This window comes from Melospiza georgiana, chromosome 29 (genome assembly GCF_028018845.1).
Source record: "Melospiza georgiana isolate bMelGeo1 chromosome 29, bMelGeo1.pri, whole genome shotgun sequence".
In the NCBI taxonomy this organism is placed as follows: Eukaryota; Metazoa; Chordata; class Aves; order Passeriformes; family Passerellidae; genus Melospiza; species Melospiza georgiana.
This window is the reverse complement of record NC_080458.1, coordinates 2773439-2794892: the sequence shown is the minus strand read 5'-3', so window position 1 is coordinate 2794892 and position 21454 is coordinate 2773439. Positions and strand designations below refer to the sequence as shown.

General features: G+C 50.5%; 1 protein-coding gene across 1 annotated transcript; it reads right to left on the bottom strand.

Moving 5' to 3' along the window:
- Nucleotides 1–12824: 12824 nt before the first annotated feature.
- On the bottom strand, nt 12825–13742 carry LOC131094556 (olfactory receptor 14J1-like). The gene has a single exon (XM_058042211.1). It carries the CDS (start codon nt 13740–13742, stop codon nt 12825–12827), a length of 918 nt encoding a protein of 305 aa, XP_057898194.1.
- Nucleotides 13743–21454: the final 7712 nt, after the last annotated feature.

The following is a 21454-nucleotide window of genomic DNA, read 5'->3' as shown; positions in this document are numbered from 1 at the left end:
CTTTGGTTCCAAGGCTTAAAAGTGCCAGAATGACTCTTTGGTTCCATCAGGCCTTGAAGTTTCAAAATGGTCTCCATGGTTTCATGAGTACTCCCTGTGTCACAAGAGACTCTTGGTTCCCTGAAGTTCTTCAGTGTCACAATGGGCCCTTGCTTCCATGAGGTTTGGTAGAGTCACAATTGACTCCTTGGTTCCATGAAGCCCTGCTGTGTCACAATGCCCATGGTTCCATGAGTTTCCATGGGGTCACCATAGTCTCCTTGGATCCCCAGTATCACCATGGTCTCCTTGGTACCATCCAGACCTTGTAACAAGAGACAGGGAGCCATTTTGTGCCTTAGATGAAAGGCTACAGAACTCATGGTTGTGAGGCTATGTCACTGTTAAGAAACAAAAACCACCTGAATCTGAACACCAAATATCATCTCAAGTACCTTCAATCTCAGCCTCGACAGAGGTAGAAAATACAGAGATTCCCCAGTAAATCAAAAACAGGGACCATATTTTGAATGTAGGCAAAATGCATTCAGTGCATTCAAATGCACTTGCTATGATGGGAAGGTGATAATCCCCTATTCTAAGAGTGAATGTAAGAGGGCTGACTATTGAAGGAACTGCAGAGAACCACAATATAAGAAAAGTAGGTGGCACAGGTAATTCTGGGATAGGCAGACCAGAAAGCAAGAGCAGATGAACCAGTGCAGTCTCCACCAAGAGGATCACGTTCACATGCTGTGGGCAGCAACCCCATCAGGCTGTGTCATGATCCCCTGGTACAAGGGGGGTCACGATGGTTCGTTTCAGTGATCTCAGGGTGCAAAGACACACAGAAGGGGACTTTCAGTATTAACCAAAACAAATGCACCTTTTATTGAGTGCCCACAGCAGATGCAGCACAAGGATTAGAAAGGAGATAAAGGATAGAGAGACAGAGAAAAGGAGGGGGGAATAGCTACCAACAGAGAGATGAAATCCTCGTGGTCTGGCCAATAGATCCATCTGGTCATGTCGGGGAGAGTCTCAAAGTCTTTGGCTAACTCAGGGATCTTTTATAATCTACTGCCAGGAGGGGAGCAGGACAGCACATGGAGGGAACAGTGGAGAATAAATCCATTGGGAACAGGTACAGACAGTCCAGTTCTGAACGGCACAAACCGGTGCCAGCAGTGAGCGGGGCCCGTTGTTTCAGGACTGGTTCCCATGGGAAACATCCCGCTTCCTATGGCAGACATCCCGCTCCAGTCAGGCCAGCACCCCTGGGTTAGAATTTGAAGGGTCTCAGTCTCAGTCCTTGGGGAGGGCCTCAATCTCCATCCTTGACGGCGGCTGTGAGGCAGATGAGGGATGTTTGGACCGTCTCTTACAGACTGACATCCAAAAACATAAAAACAATTATGCATTTCCCCTTAAAAATAAAATTTACTTAATTATAATTATTTTTCTCATTCATAATTGTATTTTTCTATATTTGTACTACCAAATTTTAACATTTTTATTAAAAATTCCATACCTTTTTAGCAAGCAAGACAGTTATTGGTCATTGGTTCTAATAACACAATTCCCTTCATTAATTCATTGAGCAGTGCGGCTATTGATTGCTCCTTTTTTATGCTAATTAGTCCCATTAAAATCCTTTTGTCATCTTTTTTATCATTTTTAGAGACCTAGTAAAAGGGCTATTTTGGGGTCCATGGAGAACTTTCTGGGGCACATTTGGGGCAGTTTTGGGTCTGGGGAGGGAATTCAGAGAGAACTTTAGGGTCTGGAGGAAACTTGGGAGAGCCGGGTGGGCACTTGGAGGGGCACTCAGGGATTCCGAGGGACAGTTCAAGGTCCAGGGAAGCACTTGGGGGTCCAGGGGCGGCCTTGGGCGTCAGGGAGGAGAATTCGGGGCCCTTCGGGGTCCGGGCGGGCCCTTGGGGGGCTCTAATGGGGCTCTCTGGGGTGCGGGGGTGATGGGAGTTGTAGGCGAGGGTCTAATACGGTTAAACGGGGCTGCAGAGCATCACAGGAGTTCGAGGCGCAGCTACAGTGGCTCTCGGTGTGGCGCGGGGCATGACAGGAGATGAAGTCCGGGCTGGAAAAGCTCTGGGCGTGTGCTGTGGAGCATGATGGGAGCCGTAGTCCCGGAAGTGGCTCCAACGCTTTGTTTGGGGGTCTGGGAAGGCTCTTGGCGGACACTTCTGCATCGGAGCCACAACTTGAGATCGTCGGGGTAACGTAAACTGTTCTAGAGAGCTTGTGGGGAGCTCGAGGAGCTCTAACTGGGCTGTTTAGGGTGCAGGGCACGGCAGGAGTTTTAGGCGCAGGACCGTGTTCTGAGGGGCTCTGGGGCTGCGGGGGAGGAGAGGAGATGAATTCCCAGAAGTGGCTGTACCAGGCATATGTGGGGTTGGGAGCACTCCGAGGATCTGGAGACGCTTTTGAGGGGTCCCAAATGGGCGCTGAGGGGGCACTGAGGGATCCTGGAGGGTCTGGGGGATGCTTAAGGCACAAAAGGGGGGCGGGTCTCGGGGGGGGGGGGGGGCTTCTGTGGAGCGCGGAGCATGATGGGCGTTGTAGTCCCGGCTCCAATAGGGCTCAATCGGGCCGCGGGGCATCACGGGAGTTGTGGCTACCGTAGGCACCGTCCCCGAGTCTCCGATCTCTGGCGCTGATTGGCTTCAGGCGACGATGGGCGGGAGTCTCGGCAAATGGGATGCGGTGGAGGCAGGAATGGACCATTCAACCTCTCCAGTCCCTCCCAGTACAGCCCAGTTCATCCCCAGTACAGACCAGTACAACCCCAGTACAGCCCAGTTCATCCCAAGTAGAACTCAGTTCAACCCCAGTGCCCCTCCAATCCCTCCCAGTACAGCCCAGTCCCTCCCAATACACCTGAGTTTACTCCCAGTCCCTTCCAGTTCATCCCAGTGTCATCCACACACAGCCCCAGTGTCCCCAGTCTTCTCCACAATGGCCCCAGTGTCCCCAGTATGTCCCAGTATCCCCCAGTGTCACTCCCAGTATGTCCCAGTCCTCCCCAGTGTCACTCCCAGTATGTCCCAGTGTCTCCCACAGGGTTCCCAATGTTCCCCAGTATGTCCCAGTCCTCCCCAGTGTTTCCAAGGACAGTTTCATTTCTCACGGTGGCTGTGGCAGCCAAACCCAGCAGTGGGGTCAGTGCAGTGCCCATGGCCACAGCCCCTTGCAGGGGCCCAGTGCAGCTTGGGCTGATGATCCACCCTCACAGCTGGCCCAGGGCAGCTCTGCAGTGCCTTTGGTGGCACCTGGGGCTGGCACACACCTGAGCAGTGTGTCTGTTTGCACTGGGGAAACTCAGCAGTTTGAGATTGCTGCAAAAAGTACAAAAAGGGAAAACCCCTCTAATGCTGGGTGCAGCCAGCTCTGCAAGAACAGCAGGGCCCAGGGCAGTGAGGACAGACAGGATGGGGCTGGGCAATGTGGAGCAAGGTTGTCCACACTGGGTCAGAGCTCCAGGCACAGCTTCTGTGAGCAGGCCAGAGCTGCTGAGGAGAGACCCTGGGTCAATATCAATCACAGAATGCTGCAATCGCCTCTGCTCTAAAGAGAAATTTAATAAAAGAAAACCTTTAAAATGGGAATGTATATTTTATTACTGCTCTTTGAAATCTTTCTTCATACCTGGACTAGGAAAACTTTAATGACCCTCTCAGGGCTTTGGTGTTGTTTACATCAGACTCAGTCCTTGAGAGTGTTTTCAAAAAACTTCTCAACAACTCAAAGTAAAATTTAGACTCCAAATTTTCTTGGAGTTTTAATGGGTCCCACTGAGGGACACTACTGAGAAAGTGTCCCCAGGTTCCAGTCTGAGCAGAACACTGGAGGCAGTGAGGACAGCTGGGGACAAACAAGGCAAAGGTGTCTCTGGTGCTGAGCAAAGCTGGATGTGTTTCAGGAATACAAAGGGCCAAGGCCTGAGCCCCAGCCTCTGGCCAGGCAGATCCTGTCCCTCCCTCCTTGCTCAGGGCTCTTCCCGGGATGGGCACTGGCATGTGGGGATGTGCAATGGCAAGGGCAGGAGCATGGGGCGACCCCTGCCAGGCTGCTGAGCAGGGACAAGGAGGCCCCAGACCTGCAAGGGTCACTTGTCCCTTCATGGCCTCAGGTCCAGGCCCAGCAGCCATGGCCAAAGTGCTGCCCAAGTTGGCTCTGGCAGGGCTGTCTTGCAGCTGCTGCCCATCCCTGTGCCCTGTGCAGCCCAGGCTGTCCCACGGTGTCCCTGCCCTGTGCCTCTGTCCCTGCAGGCTGTCGGCATCCCCCGGCTGACCCACCTGGCTGGGCCCTTCCTTTGCTGACTGCTCTGCCTCCTGCTTGTCTCTGCCTGCCCACACAGAGCCTTGGGCTGATACCAAAATGGTTCATTCCATGTTCATACCCTGTCTGTGAACTTTCAGCACAGGAACAAGGTATGCAGGGGCTGCTTTCCCTACTAGGATGGTTGGAAGAGAAGAAGAAGACATCTGGCTCAAGGGTGCAGGGATAGAGAAAACAAGGAGTTAATCTGGGAACTTGGGGTGGGTTTTATGGAAATGGGTAAATTGTAAATCACATTTAGTGACTTTATATAAGCAACACACTGGTGAAATTCCATGTCCACATAAGGTTAGGAGTTATCCCATGTTGAACCTTAAGCCTGAATAAATGATTCTCTCTGAAATAGAAAATTAGTGTTTGGGAGCCTTATTCTGATATTTCAGAGATTTGGTGACAGTGGTGACTCACAGACCCAAGGAGTCAGCTGTGACACTGTGCAAACTCATGGAACAAAGGGTCCATGGTGACACAGCAGAACCCCATGGAACCAAAATCCATTTTGGCACATTGGGGCCACATTGAACCAATGGTCCACTGTGATACTGTGGATCCAAGGAGACCATTGTTACACTGAGAAACCTCTTGGAACCAAGGGGCCATTCTGACACAGCAAGGCCTCGTGGAACCATGGGTCCATTGTGACACTGCAGAACTTCACAGAACCAAGGTGACCATGTCACACTTTGGAACCTCATGGGATAAAGGGACCATGGTGACATGACACTGTAGAACCAAAGAGACTGCTGTGGGCAGTGTGAGAGCTCATGGAACCAGAAGTCCATTGTGACACAATGGGCTTCTGCAAGGCCTTATGGAATCAAGGGTCCCGTGTAAACTGTGTGGCCTCATGGAATCATGAGCCGTTGTGACACAGCAAGGCCACATGGAGCCAAGGGGCCACTGTGACACTGTGGATTCAAGGTGACTCTCGTGACTGAGGAACCTCATGGAACCAAGATTCCATTGTTCCACTGTGGGGCCCTCTGGAACCAAGGGGAGCACAGTGACATTGCAGGGCCTCATGGAACAATGGAGACTATTCTGACACTTTGGGACCCACTGGAACCAAGAGGCCATTACAGCATGGCAGGGCCTCATGGAACCAAGAGGACTCCAGTGAACACTGTAGGTCTCCATGGGATGAGGGGTCCAGTGGAACCAAGTGTACCATTGTGACACTCTGGGACATCATGGAACCAAAGGTCCATTGTGACACAGCAGGGCCTCATGAAACCATGGAGGCCATTTTTACACTTTGAGACCTTGTGAAATCAAAGGGCCTCTGTGGCACTTCAGAACCTTGTGGAGCCAAGGAGACCACAGTGACACTGTGGGGCTCAGTGAAACCAATGTTGTGACAGGGCCTCATGGAAGCACAGAGCTGTTGTGACACTTAAAAAGAAAGGAGAAAATTCTGACACTATAGGGTCCCATGGAACCATGGGACATGGAACAGATCTGGTTGGTTTGGCCTCTCAGGGGTCACCTGAGAGGTCCAGCTGATCTTGGCATGTTGAAGGCTGCGTCTCACCCATCCCTGGAGAACTGGTGCCCTATGCTTTCCTTCCTATGGAAAAGAACCATCTGTCTTTCCAGGTGCTTTATGGAATCATGGAGATTATTGTGGCACTACAAGGCCTCACTGAACCAAAGGGCCATTGTGACACTATGGAGTGTTGGAAGACCAAGGGGCAGTTGTCACACTGTGTGGCACCATGGAACTAAGGAGGCCATTGTGACACTACAGGGCCCTGTAGAACTAAGGATCCATGTAACAGTGTGGGATCCCATGGAACCAAATGTCCATTGTGACATTGCAGGACCTCATGGAATCCTGGAGGCCATTCTGAGACTTTGAGGCCTTGTTGAATCAAGGGGCTCTGCAGGGCCTCATGGCACCAAGGAGACCCTTCTGACATTTTCAGTCCCCATGGAACCAAAGGTCCATTGTGACACTGTGGTACCAAGGAGACCCCTGTGACACTGCAAAGCCTCATGGAAGCAAGGGACCATCGTGACACTACGGGGCCCCATGGAAACAAGGGGCCAGTGTGACACTGCAGGGGTCCATGGATCCAAAGGAACAGGTAACAGGTCTGGTTGGCTTGGCCTGACTGGTCCAACCACCCTTGGCTTGTCGAGGGTCTCTTCTCATGTACCCCTGAAACATTGGGGCTCTGGGTTTTCCTTCAGATAAAAAAGAACTGCCCTTCTCATTCAAGCATCCATGGCCAAAATGGGATTTCCCCTCCAAAATTCCCAATATCTAGGTATTGCTGCCAGACAAATGCTTTACCTACCAGCTTGGCTGACCTTAACTTTCTGAGAGCTGTCTCTCACCTGCCTTCATTCACTGGGGCTCAGTGCTTTCCTTCCTATGGAAAAGAACTGTCCCTCCTGCACAGGCACCCATGGCCAAAACACATACTTTTCCTCCAAAATGCCCTATATGCAAGGGTTTCTCCCAGACAAAAGCTGCCAGGACAGATTGCTCTGGCTGACCTTGGCCTCTGATGGTTGCCTCTGTTCTGCCCTGAAACACTGGGGTGCTGCCCTTTCCTTCCCATGGAAAAGAACTATCCTTCTCCTCCAGGTACCCATGGCCAAAATTGGGATTCCACTTCAAAAAGTCCTATATCCAATGATTGCTTCTACACAAAAGCTGCCATTTTAGACCTGTCTGGCTGGCCTTGGCCTCCTTAGGGCCAGCTCTCACGTGCCTTCCGGAGACAGGGGCTCCAAGATTTCCTTCCTATGGAAAAGATCTGGCGTTCTCCTCCAGGCAAAAAGGGCTGAAATTTGGATTCAACATTCAAAGTTTCAAATATCCAACGGGTTCTGTAGGAAAAACTTACCAGGACAGACAGACAGGCCTGGATTTGGCCTCTGGTGACTGCAGTTCATCAGCCCCTGGAATATGGGTGCACTGTAGTTTCTTTCCTGTGGAGACCATTGTGACACTGTGGGGCCTTGTGGAACCAAGGATATCATTGTGGCTCTGTTGGGCCGCATGGTCCCAAGGGGCCAGTGTGATGCAAGAAGGCTTTCTGGAACCAAGAGGCCATTGCTGCATTTCAGGGCCTCGTAGAGCCAAAGGACCGTTGTGATCCTGCGGGTCATCATGGATCCATGGAGAGCATTGTGGAAGTGCAAGGCCCCATGGAATCATGGAGACCATTGTGACACTGTGGGGCCCCACAGAATCAAAGGGACACTGTGACCCTGCAGGGACTCATGGAAGCACAGGGCCATGGTGACACTTCAGAAGCAAGGGGAACATTGTGACACTGCAGAGCACCGTGAAACCAAGGCAACATGGAACAGATCTGGCCGGCTTGGCCTCCCAGGGACCACCTGACAGGTCCAGCTGAACTTGGAATGTTGAGGGCTGCCTCTCATCAGCCTCTGGAAAACTGGGGCTCCATGCTTTCCTTCCTATGGAAAAGAACCATCTGTCTATACAGGTGCCCACAGCCAAAATGAATACTCCCTCTGAAAAATTCCCTATATGCAAGGGTATTTCCCAGATAAAAGCTGCCAGGACAGAGAGCTTTGGCTGGCCTTGGCCTCTTGTGGTCACCCTCATCTCAAGGAAGCCCTGAGGAAAGTATTTGAACAGGTGCTAATGCTGGAACATCACCGAGTCTCACGGTCTTCAAAACTCAGATGCTCTACTCATCATATGTGTCTTTTTTCCCCTTATTGTGTATTCTCCATTAAATATTATATTCAGCTAAAAAATATTATTCTTATCACTCTACCAGTGTATCTGACAAAAAAGTCCTCCTCTACATATGGATCCAGGTCCAAACATAATAAACAATCCAGCAAGAATTATTTGTCTCTGCTCCCACCTGTAACATCTCCTCTGAAGCTGGAGGTGCTGCCCCAACATTTGGGAGGGCTCAGGACTCACAATCTCAGCTCCCACACAAAGAACTTGTAGACCCTGGGCTGCTCTTCTTGGGCCCTGCACGCTCAGCCAGGCTGAGATGGTCACTGATGGTTTCTGGGCTCTCAGAGCCCAGCCCAGCTCCCTGCAAGCTCTGCCAGCTGCCCTGAGCTCTGGGCAGCACCAAGGGCCTCTCCCCAGCCCAGCCCAGCCGGCTCTGGCCCCACAGCTCTGCTCAGGCCAGGCTGCTCTGGGCACTGCCTCACGGCCTCAGCCCCTGGCAAGGGCACAGCAGCAGCTGCAGCTGCCACAGGACTCAGCCCCAGCCATGGGGGAAGGTGCTTGGCTAAGGCCAAAGGAGGCTCCCTGGCTGCCCTGCTCCCCTCGGGCTGAGGTGCTGAGAGCTCTGCAGCCCCTGCTGCCATCCCATTTGCTCAGGGCAGCACAATAGCCCTGGCCTTAGGCCCCTCAAGAGCTGCTTCTGCTCCAGGCCCAGGGCTCATGCCAGAGCTGGGGCAGCCACAAAGCTGTGCCCATTTCTGTTCATTGCTGCTCTGAGGGGCATGGATCCTCAGCCACTTGGAGGTTACTGATGAATTTTTCTACTCCTGAGGCCTCTTCTTTGTTGAGCTCTTAAGTTCAGTAATTCGGTAAGAAAAGCTCATGAACATTTGTTCAAAATGCCTGAACAAGCAAAACCCCATGGAATAAGTCAAGTTTTCCATTCTTCTGTGGTTAATTAGGCACATTTCAGAAGTGTATTCAAAGAATATACTAAATTGAAAACAATGCAGAGTGAACTGTTTTGTCCTGAATTTTTTCTTGTTTATAGACGTCATGTTTTGAACTTGGCACAATGCCAGTGCCTTTATGAGAATACCCTCTCCCTGGTGTCTGCTGTGAGATGTGACCAGAAATAAGTAAAGCAGGCTCCTACTTAGAAATAAAGAAAACTTTATTAACTAAACTACAAGAAAAGAAAAAAAAAAACCAAAAAAACCCACAGAAAATGAAAACCTTACAAAAGCATTTTCCTCCTCCCCCCCACCAAATTTCCCAATGCAATACATTCTCCCAAATCCCTAACTCTCAGTCCAGCACCACACTTTATAATACTCAATCTTCAGTTCATCAAGAGGAGACCAGTCTTTCTTGCACCACAGGCTTCCCCTGGAAGCACTGTTGAAACCTCATGTGCTTCCATGTCACTCAGCATCACCCAGAAAATCCTTTTGCTATCGTGACACCTTCCTTCCATGCTCAGTGCTCTCACTACTGTGCATGGACCAGAGCTGCTTCTAGGGTTGTCTTTCAAGGATACCTTGTCTCACTCTAAAAAATGCACAGTCTCTCTTTCGGGACATTTGTCCCCCCAAGTCTTTGCACCCCCTAGGGCCGAGGGGTACCCACACTGAACCCTCCTGGTTCTGAGGCACTGTCTCCCCCTAAATGCAGTCTCTGTGTCACAGGAAAAAAAAAAATGGTTCTGTCTATGGCCACACAAGAAAAGTCCAGCCAAAAGGCCACTCCATCATCTCCTCCCCCACTCAAGAGTCTTCTCCACTTCCCTCGTGGCCCATCCCCTCTTATCTCATCTCTTATCTCTCTTCTCATTGAGCTCTAGGAGGATCAGCATTTGCAAGGTTTCTATCATGCAAGAAAAGGGTTAAAAATTTCAGTCTCTTCTTGTCTGAGAGCTCTGGAACTCCTACTCTGCCTTGCCAGGCACCTTCTTGTCACATCCCCACTCCTTGTCCTCCTGGGCCGGCTACTATCAAATTCAGACGCCAGCTCTCCTTCTCTCTCTCTCTCTCCCGGGAGGGGGGTGGCTGCTCGATGTCTCTTGGTGCTCCCCATCCTTCCATCCTCAAGGGCCTCTTCACCCCCCCTCTCTGTCCAGGCCCAGGCCTACTGCAGGCTGCCTCTCCCCCGACCAGCAGCAGCAGCTGACCGGGAGAGGGAGATCCAACCTCTTTACCTCCGAAGTCCCAGGGGAGCAGCTCTGGTTTTTAACCCCTGTGTGTTCTCAGAGGCGTGTCCGAACTTCAGTGGCTATATCAGGTGCCAATATTAAAATCTGAACCTGTTGGTGGCCACAGCATATTAAAAAAAAAAAGAAACTTACTTCCTGTCACTGTCTCAAACCACAAAAATAGATTGATATCAGAAATGTCCAATTGATATTGACCCCCAGCACCTTCTAATGCAGTCTGAGTAGATATGAAGATCAAGACCGTTCATGGCTGACAATCAATAACATTTTGTCCCCACTCCCTCTCCACCATTTCCCTCTTCTAACCCCTGGCACTCCTATGGATCAGGAATGGTGTGGCCAGCAGGAGCAGGGCAGGGATTCTTCCCCTGTGCTCAGCACTGGTTGGGCAGCACCCAGAGTGCTGTGTCCAGTTCTGGGCCACCAATTTAGGAAGGACGTGGAAGGGCTGGAGCGTGTCCAGAGAAAGGCAACAAGGCTGGGGAGGGGTCTGGAGCACAAGTCCTGTGAGGAGTGGCTGAGGGAGCTGGGGTTGTTTATCCTGGAGAAGAAGAGGCTTCAGGGGAGACCTCATCACTCTCCACAACTCTCTGACAGGAGGGTGCAGCCAGGTGGGAGTTGCAGTCTTTTCTCGGGGAACAGGGACAGTAGAAGAGGACAACAACTTCAGCTGCACCAGGGGACATTTATGCTGGACATTAGGAAATATTCTTACAAGGATGATTAGGCAATGGAATGGGCTGTCCAGGGAGGTGGGTGAGTCACCATCCCTGGACGTGTTTAAGGAAAAACTGGATGTGGCACTCAGCACCATGGCTTGGGTGACAAGGTGGTGTTGGGTCCCAGCTTGGACTTGATGCTCTCCAAGGTCTTTTTCAGCCTGGTTGGTTCTCTGATGATTGTGACACTGCAGGGCCTTGGGGAAACAAGGGGCCATTGTGACACTGCGTGGCCTGGTAGTACTAAGAGGACCATGGTGACACTGTGTACGACATGGCAGCACAGATCCAAGGGGCCACTGTGACACTGTGGGGCTGGATGGAAGCAAGGAGTCCATGGTGGCAGTCTGGGTCCTGCTGGAACGACAGAGGCCACAGTGACACTGCAGGGCATTGTGGAAGGAAGGGGTCATTGTGACACTGCAGAACCAAGGAGACCCTTGGGAGAGCCTGGGGACAATGGAATCAAGGAGCCATTGCTCCATTGCAAGGACTCTGGGAACTTAGGGAACAATTGTGACACTGTGGTGCCCCATGGAACCAAGGGTCCCTGGTGACAGTGCAGGATCTTGTGTCACCAGGGCTCCATTGTGCCACTGAAGCACCAGAGAATTCATTGTGGTACTCTGAGGCCTCATGGAACCAAGAGGCCACTGTGACCCTGCAGGGCCTTGTGGAACCATGCAGAGCATTGTGACAGAGCAGGACCTGGTGTCATGATGGGGCCATTGTGACACTGCAGGGCCCCATGGAACCAAAGGGGCCATTGCTGCTCCTCAGGGACTCCTGGAATGAAGGAAACATATTGGACACTGTGGTTGCCCTTGGGACCAAGAGGCCATTGTGACACTGTGGAACCAAGGAGAGCATTGCTGCACTGCCAGACCTCATGGAACCAAGGATTGATTTTGACACTTCAAGGCCTAGGGATCCAAGGGTCATTGTTAAACTGAGGGTTCCCAAGGAACCAAAGGGAAATTGTGACACTGGGAGGCCTCATGGAATCATGGAGACTGTTAGGACACTTTGGGGCTTCATGGAAACCTGGTGACACCAAGTTGGCTGGGAGTGTGGATCTGCTGGATTGTAGGAGAGCTCTGCACAGGGACCTGGACAGGCAGGATCCAGGGGCCAAATCCAACAAGTGATGTTTAACAAGACCACATGAAGGTCCCTCACTTTGGGCAACCTCTTGCTGGGCCAAAAATCCCCTGCAGCACTACAGGCTGGGGACAGGGCGGCTGAACAGTCACATGGGAAAATTTTGGCTGTTCACAGGGGTTTTCTGTGCTGAGCATTGGCCTGGCCATGTTCTTGAGAGAGCCTGGGCAAGGAGCCTGGAGCCCCCAGGCCCTGGGCTGAGGCGTCAGCACTGCCCCAGCAGTGCCCATGGCCTGTCCCTGCTGCAGCCCTGGCACTGCCACCCCCAGGGCTGTGCCCGGGCCCGAGAGCACTCAGACCCTACAGCAACACCAGGGCCACCAGGGCAGTGGGGCAGGGCCATGGCAGCAGCACTAGCAACACCAAGTGCTGCTGCTGCTGGGCACAGCTGCTGTGCCAGAACTGATCTGCCCCCAGCTCTGCACACAGACATTGCTGCTGCAGCTCCAGAGAAGGCAACAAAAGGGTAACTCTGCTGGGAGATCCTTTATCTCTTTTAAATACATCAAGAGTGCAGCCCATCATTGACAGAGTCTGTGGCCATAAGAAATGTGGAGAGAAACTTAACAAAAAATGGCAGAAACCTGGACATTTCTTTGGGGACAATATTAAGTAAAATGAAGCAAAAGAACATCCAAGATGAAAGCAACAAGAAATATCAAAAATTACTTTTATTACAAGTGATTTTCAGAAAGTGGCCAGAAATTTAATGTTCCTGAAATCATCCAGTCATCAGTCTCCATACTGCAGCCTTGAGCTCCTGGTTCCTCAGGCTGTAGATGAGGGGGTGCAGAGCTGGAGTCACCACGGAGTACAGAACTGATACTGACAGATCCAGGGATGGGGACGACAGGGAAGGGGGCTTCAAGTGAGCAAATATGCCAGTGCTGATAAACAAGGACACCACAGCCAGGTGAGGGAGGCAGGTGGAAAAGGCTTTGTGCCGTCCCTGCTCAGAGGGGATCTTCAGCACAGCCCTGAAGATCTCCACATAGGAGAAAACAATGAACACAAAACAACCAAATGATAAACAAAGGCTAACCACAATGAGCCCAAGTTCCGTGAGGTTGGAGTGGGAGCAGGAGATCTTCAGGATCTGTGGGACTTCACAGAAGAACTGCCCCAGAACATTGCCATGGCACAGGGGCAGGGAAAATGTATTGGCTGTGTGCATGAGAGCATTGAGAAAGGCACTGGCCCAGGCAGCTGCTGCCATGTGGGCACAAGCTCTGCTGCCCAGGAGGGTCCCGTAGTGCAGGGGTTTGCAGATGGACACGTAGCGGTCGTAGCACATGATGGTCAGGATAGAAACCTCTGCTGAGATGAAGATCACAAAGAAAAAGAGCTGTGCAGCACATCCAGTGTAGGAGATGTCCCTGGTGTCCCAGAGGGAATTGTGCATGGCTTTGGGGACAGTGGTGCAGATGCAGCCCAGGTCGCTGAGGGCCAGGTTGAGCAGGAAGAAGAACATGGGCGTGTGCAGGTGGTGGCTGCAGGCTACGGCGCTGATGATGAGGCCGTTGCCCAGGAGGGCAGCCAGGGAGATGCCCAGCAAGAGGCAGAAGTGCAGGAGCTGCAGCTGCCGTGTGTCTGCCAATGCCAGCAGGAGGAAGTGGCTGATGGAGCTGCTGTTGGACATTTGCTGAGGCTGGAGTTGGGGATCTTTTCATGGAGAAATGGGTAGTGAAGCTTTAAAAGGGATACCTGTAACCAAAATCAAAGCCATTTCCCGGATACCATCCTCTATAACATGCATGGACATGCTTTTTTGTTTAAGCGTTCTGAAGTTTTCTTTTTAATCTCCCTTCATGTCTCTCCTGGTATTGTTGGAAAGCAGAAACTCTCAGCAATTCTGCTGCCCTCTGCTAGAACAGAGCGAGTTCCCTGAGGCCAGATGATGAGTGGAGAGTGAGGGGAGATAGTGTGTTGTTTGTACCTATTCAGAGTTTCTTTGGGCTTTGAGCTTTCTCAGGTCGAGGGTGATCACCTCTCCGTGCTTCGCCTAAAATGTGACCAGGCACAGCTGAGAGCAGATGGATCCACCACAGCCCAGCTCCACATTTATAGCCAAGGACTCTCTCTGCTCATTTCACCAACCCAGCAGCATTTTCACTGTAACAACACCTCTGCCTTTCCACATCAATCTTATAACTCAGAGATGCTCTAGGACAGGTTTGCACCCTGGATTGGTGCTCCCAGCTAGAACTGAAATCTCAGGGAGACTTCCAAGTGTCCTTATGATGGCATTGGATGAAGGGAGATGCAGCTACTTCCCTGGCTGCACTGACAGCATTGCCCAGAGCTGGGCACTGGGGACAGCATCACCCTGAGCCAGCTGTGCCCCCTGTCAGAGCCCCCAGTGCCTGGCAGCAGCTTTCAGCCCTGTGCTCTGCAGAGGGAACGGGGCCCGGGGCTGCAGAGCTGCCCCCTGGCTCTGCTACAGCTCTGCCTGCACAGGAGGGGCTGCACAACTTGGAGCCCAGGCCCTAAGGGCAGAGGCTGGGCTGGGGGGCCAGGAAGGAGGGGGCTTGTTCGAAGGGAGGGGCTGCACTGGAGGGGATCCTGTGGACTTTTCTCATCTCTCCCTGCGACAACATTTCTGTGTTTTATTTGTTCTTATTGCCTGATATTCTCTCTGCTTCCTGGAGATTTTCTCTCCTGCAGGTGTTTCCCTGTGCCTGATCTCTCCCTGCCAGCACTCACAGACCCCAAATCTCTGTGCACTTTCCTTGGCCTGACAGAACCCTGCCTGTTTTCAAGGCTCTGGCTGGGGGCAGGTTCTGTTTGCAGCTTGGAGAAAGGTCAGCTCAGACTGAGCCTGCTGGTCAAGAGCAAAGGGTATGCTGGTGCAGTCTATGGGCAGAGTGGCTAAAACCAAATTAGGGATCTCCTATGAACCTATTGATCACTAAAAAGAACAGTTTGGATGTCTCAGGCATTGTCAAAATATTAAATAATAATTCATACTATTTTTAATATTAACCCTCCCTTCCTGACATTCACCAATAGTAGGAAACTGAAAAAAAAGTCTTAGGAAATACCCTATTTTCTATCAAAATCCTTGACTTGTAAATATTCTATGACTGAGCAGAACCCCTCAGCATGTCAGAGCTTCAAGAGCATTTCACCTCCCCTACACCAGAAATATTCAGAATGTACTCACAGAGTCTGTAGGCAGTGGGATGTTCCAGCTTCAGGAGGTGCCTCCAGGAGCTGCAGCTGCATTGTCCTGCAGCCAGAGGTTCCTGTGCCAAGGGCTGGCAGTGATTCTGCCCCAGGCACTTCTCAGCCCCTTCCCAGCCCTGACTGATTGAAGCTCTCTGTGCCTCTCTGCTGTGTCTGGGGTGGCTGCAGGCAGTGCCCCAGCCCTGCTGGGCTGGCAGGAGAAAAGCTGCTCATCAAGAGAATTGTGATTTTGAATCTCTTCTTGGTTACCAGGAGCTGCCTCTGTGCCAGAAGCCCAGCCCAGCACAACAGCACAGACACAGCACAAGGACTTGAATGAGCCTCTGGGGCTTTGTGCTCAGGCCCTGAACATCAGTCCCTGTGAAGGAGCTGAAGAAACCTCTCCAGAACTCCAAGTCAGAATCCAACTCCAAAGTTTCTTGGACTTTTAATGGGTCCCACTGAGGGACACCACTGAGAAAGTGCCCCAGGCCCCAGGCAGAGCAGAGAACTGCAGGCAGTGATGACAGGTGAGGACAAAGAGTAGCCAAGTCTTGGTGCCCTGGGGCACAGCAGCAGGGTCTGTGCCACCAAGGGCTGCGAGGAGACACCTTGTCCTGAGGCCCTGGGGCCTCCTGGCACAGCCCCAGCCAGGCTGGGCACTGTCAGCCCCTTGTCCTGCCCTCAGCATCCCCCCTAGCCCACATCCCAGTGGCCTCAAGGATCTGCTGGAAGGAGTCCCTGGGGAGCCTTGCTCAGGAATGGCTCTGGGGGCTCCTGAATGCTCCCTGCAGGGACTGCAGGTTTTTCAAAGGACTTTGGGTTTGGCTTTTGCCTTGGAGTCTCTGAGAGGTTTGTGCAATCATGGCCTCCAATTATGCTCTTTAATTAGTCCCTGGAGAGGCATTCTCAGTAACAGCACTCAGTGGGACTCATTATTACTTCAGGATACTTCAGTTATTTTACAGTACTTAGAGTTTCCCTTTTGATACAGACTCTGTGAGAGGTTGGTGAAATCACAGCCCCTATTATCTTCTTTAATGAGTCCCTGGAGAGCTTTGTAGTTACACTCAGTGGGGCTCATTAATGCTTTGAGATACTCAAGGTTTTAAGTTACTTTTTTGATTTAAGAATGCTTTTAGGTACTTTTAAGGATTTTCCTTCCCACACTGAGTCTCTGAGAGGTTTTTGCGCCATCCTGGCCTCCAATTCTCTCGTCCAAGGCGTCCATGAGGAGCCTTTTTTGGGTATCTTGCCCCTTTCTGTTTTACAACAAAGATGAAATGGAAAGAATTTTGTAAGACTTTCTGAAAGCATCCAAACAAACATGAGACAATTAACAATACAACAACCACTATGAGAATTAGTAGTCCTGTTTTAGCTAGATATCATCCAACCCTTTAGTCCCTTGCATTGGAAGAGTTTATTGAACCAGCCTTTGTTTTCCACTTGAAGATTCTTGAACCCTTCCTTCAATACTTGAATGCTCTTTTGGATTGACTCGCTATGGCTGGAGAGGTTCATGTAACACATCCCTCAGAGTCTACACAGCCATGCCCATGTGCCCCGAGTAAAAAATCCATCACTATTCTGCAAGGTGGCATGTCTGATGGTCTCTATGTCTGAGAGCAGGCCACTCAATGTGTGGGAGGTAGCATTGGTTTGCTTACTTAACAGGCACCCAGGATGGTCAAATTGTCCTAAAGCTTTAGCTGCACGCACCCAGGCTAATCCAAAGTGAGGGTGCTACCATCCAATAAATGGATTAAAGCTTTCAAAGCCATATCATTATCATCCAATACTTCTGTGGGAATACCTGCTGCTTGATCATCTGGTTGGTTGTGTTGTCCTTCTCCAGCTAGATGGTTGGTTGTCAGTCCTGCCCTTGCCTTATTATTAGCATAGTCTGCTATTAATTGATATAGTAAACACTTCCATCCGCCTTCCCACAGTGTGTATTCTGTAGGTGACAACAACATGGTCACAATACATTTTAAATCATAGTGGGTTAATACATGTGCTGTAAACATGGCCCTCATTAGGCCATTAAAACAAGGTAAGTCCCTCCTATGGTCTTTAGCTGCCCTACACAGATCCTTGATTTCCCCGTATACCAATAGGTGTTACCTGGGATTCTGCCCCCTTCGTTCATAACATACGGGAGCAATGAGGAGTTTTGAGACTATTTGCCAGTCCCCTTCCTTAACTGCTTCTTTCCAGATCCTTTCCTAGGGGCCTTCTGGGGTTCAGGGGTGAGGTGGCTCTGGGGAATCCAAACTTTCTTCTGGGGAGGAAGAATAACTTCGAGCAGAAACATTTGGATTAGAAATAGTGTGACAGTTGGGCTTAGTATCTGTGACCATGGGGTTATATTGTTGCCGGAGGGTGAGGCAAGGGGCACTGCTATTTTTCAGGTTTTGGGGAGGAAGGGCCTTTATCTAGGATGGCAGACATCCGGGATGGTGTCCTGGAGGCATGGTCCAAGGTGGAGGTGGAATGATTGACAGTGGGGGTGTGACCCACAATTGTGGGGGTGGAGTCTGGAGGTTCCTTCATGGCAGGAGAAAAGGTTGTGGTAGCAGGAAGTGGAGGAGCCAAGATGGAGGGAGGATGGTCGGGCTCCCAAGCCTCATTCAGACTCCTTCCATCTTGAATCTCCAGGGCATGATGCTCCAAGACCGCACGGGCATTGCAATCTTGGACCATCGTGGAAGGTCTGAGGAAGGCACGTTTGAGGATAGGTCCTGAGTTTGGCGTGACCAATGGATTGAGTTTTCAACAAACTGCTTGCTGGTCAAGGGTGGTGTGGAAGATGGGAGGCATGTGGTATACAATGTGGTCCGTTTTGATCAAAAATTTTACAGTTTAACTCCCATTGAGTCCCAAAATTCAGTGGTATGGATTTCATCAGCAGAGGCATCTGGAAAATTTTTAATGATCCACCTCACAATTGATTTTATTTTGTTCTTTGAAAATATTATGTCATGATCAGTGAGAATTAAAGCATCCATATATGCTCCTTTCTGCTTTGGACATCTGGATGCCCATTTTCCTCTTTCTCTGCCTTATGGGGAAGAGCCACCAGAACACGTCAAATCAATTATGGGAGTTGGCTGCATATTGTAAAAACACAGTGGCAAAATGGGCAATAAATGGCTTCCATTTCCCCAAACCCACCTGCAATCCTATGCAGGTGAAACCGTGATTGTCCCTGCTGATCTTGGGCAAAGTCCCTCGAAGCAGCGATGAATCCGCTGGGCCCGGCACAATCCAAAATCCGAGGGAGTGCTGGCCTATCCATCAGCTAACCCCAGCTGATGTGACTGACACAGGGCAGCCTGAAGGTCAGAGTCCCTGTTCGGGCGCCAAATGTCACAATGAAGGTGCTTGCAACAAACCTCTCTGGTTCTCTGACTTCAGGGTGAGGGTGGTGAAAATGAAAAGGAACAGGATTGATGGGGTTTTTTAAAAGGAACTTTAATACCATGGTGAAAAACAATAAACATGGAGAAGTCGAGGACAGTATGAGGGGCAGGATCCAAAGACCTGAGACAAAGGGGAAGCAACAGCTTAGATACTTGGGGGTAGAACACTCTAGAACAATAACCATATAAGGGAAATCAGTAACCAGTAGGGGAGGAGAACTTGGACAAGTTAGCACAGCAGCACTAAAGGCTTATGGGGGAACTCTCAAACTCACCCTAAGTTAAAAGAATTATTTTCCAGGGCTTGAAACTTATGCCAAATTCCTTTGGGGTAAAACCTGGCTGACTCTGAGTTAAAGCTGGGCTAACTCCTACATTGCTGCTTTGCACTGGTCCCTTGGGACCATGTGTCCCAACAGAGTCACAATGTTGTCCTTGGTTCCACGAAGCTCTACAGTGTCACAATGGTCCCTTGGTCCATGGTGCTCTGCAGTGTCACAATGGCCCCTTCATTTCACATGGCTCCCAAATGTCCCATTGGTGTCCATAGGAATGAAACCACGGAGCCCCCATGTTTCAGGAGCTGATGAACGGCAGCTACCAGAGGTCAAGGAAAGTCTGACCTGTCTGTCCTGGCAGGTTTGCTTGGAGCAATCCTTGGATATTCAACATTTTGAAAGTGGAGTCCTAATTAAGGACATTTGTGCCTGGAGAAGGATGATGTTTTCTATATAAAGCAAAGCACAGAGTCCTTTCCAGTGTTGGATAAACAGGTGAGTTCTGGCAATCAGGAGTTAAAGACCAGCCAGACCTGTCTGTCCTGGCAGCTTTGGTCTGGCAGCAATCCTTGGACACACAGAAATTTGGAGATGGAATCCAAGTTTTGGCCAAGGATACCTGGAAAAGATGGACAATTCTTTTCTATACAAAGGAAAGCCCAGAGCCCCAGTGTTTCAGGGGCAGATAGGAGTGGCCTTCCACATTCCAAGGTCAGCCAGACCTGTCAGGTGACCCCTGGGAGACCAAGGCAGCCACACCTATTTCACGTTTCCTTGCTTCCATGAGGCCTTGCAGTGTCACAGTGGCTCTTTGCTTCCATGAGGCCTTGCAGTTCCACAGTGGTTCTCTTGCTTCTATGATGCCCTCAGGTGTCATAATGGCCTCTTTATAGCACAAGTCCTTAAGGATCTTAATGGTCTCCAGGGTTCCACAAGACCCCACAGTGTCATAATGGTCTTTGAGTTCCATGAAGTCCCGCTGTGTCATCATGGTCCCTTGGTTCCATTGGGGCCAGTAGTGCAACAATTCCCTTGGTTCCATAAGTTCCCATAGTGTTACAATGGCCCCTTCCTTCCACAAGGCCCTGCAGGGCCACAATGGCCCTTTGGTTCCATGGGGCCCCACAGTGTCACAATGGTCTCCATGATTCCATGGGGCCTTGCACTTCCACAATGCTCTCCATGGATCCACGGTGCCCTGCAGGATAACAACAGTCCTTTCAACAAGGCCCTGAAATGCAGCAATGGCCTCTTGGTTTCACAAAGTCCCGCTGCTTCACACTGGCCCCTTGGGACCGTGCGGCCCAACTGGGCCACATGTTCTTGGTTCCAAGAGAACAGAAAGATGTTCTTGGTTCCACGATTCCCCACAGTGTCACAGTAGCCCCTTGGATGTTGGAGAATTTTGCTAGACATGGCTTATAGAGTTTTTTTCAGACATGCCATAATCATATACAGCTGATTGAAAAGTAAAAGGCAGCTGTAAGCAGCAAATTCTCAATAACGTTTCTGTAAACAGCAGAGTTCTCAGGCTTGTTTTTTAATAACAAGTAAATACCTTGTCCTTGAATAGTATGGGAAAGCAAAGTGACAAACATGGAGGCCTTGAGAACCATTCATAACAGGATGAGAAAAACAAGTCTTGGTCTCAATAACAAACCACAGGTATTGAAAACAAAAGGAGGGGTTGGTGTGGAATCTGTAGCTAATGATGAGCTCGGGTTTTGCAATATGTATGAACTTAATTAACATGGTTATAAAATGTGCATGGTGGATCAATAAAGCGGAGTTCAATGATGATCAAAGGATGGGTCGTCTCCCTTCGCTTCCACAAATGGTGACACCCGATCATGATACGGCAACGCACTACGGAGGAGGGAAGACACGGGTCAGGTCCTGAGCAGCCGGGACGGCAGTAAACGTGAAGAAAGTAAAAGGGATAAATAAGAAGCTGAGACGCATTGTGCCTCAGGTGTCGTACAGGCGAGCCCGACTGATACAAGCTGCACGGACCTTGAAGAGGCTGCAATCAGCGCTGATGATTTTAGGTATGGAAAGGCAAGCAACATATGACTTATTTACTGCCTTTTTACAAAAAAGGCAGGTTAAGGGGATAGATTTGCAAAAGGATTTACCAGGACTTTTGGCTTATGGCTGCGATAGGGGAGTTTTTATTAACCCCCATACGGTTCACAAGTTAACGGAGTGGCATAAATTTGGTGATTTATTATGGGAGGCTACTTTAGAGGGTGATAAAACTGCCAAGCAGTTAGGTAAATTATGGCGGGTCATTCACAATGAATTACTGCAGTTTCAGGCCAAGAAAGAGGCTGCCCAGCAGGCTAACGCCGCTCATGGGTGTAATAAAGGACACGATCCGGACAGGGGATTACCATTAGCCCCTGCAATGAGGACTGTCTTGTTACCTGCTTCGCCGCCCTCTTCAGCAAGCCAGGCTACACAGAGTGCTTCTGAGGCTTCCA

What these genes read in the sequence shown, in the direction of transcription:
- LOC131094556 (XM_058042211.1), bottom strand. Translation starts at nt 13,742, where the DNA reads ATGTCCAACAGCAGCTCCATCAGCCACTTCCTCCTGCTGGCATTGGCA.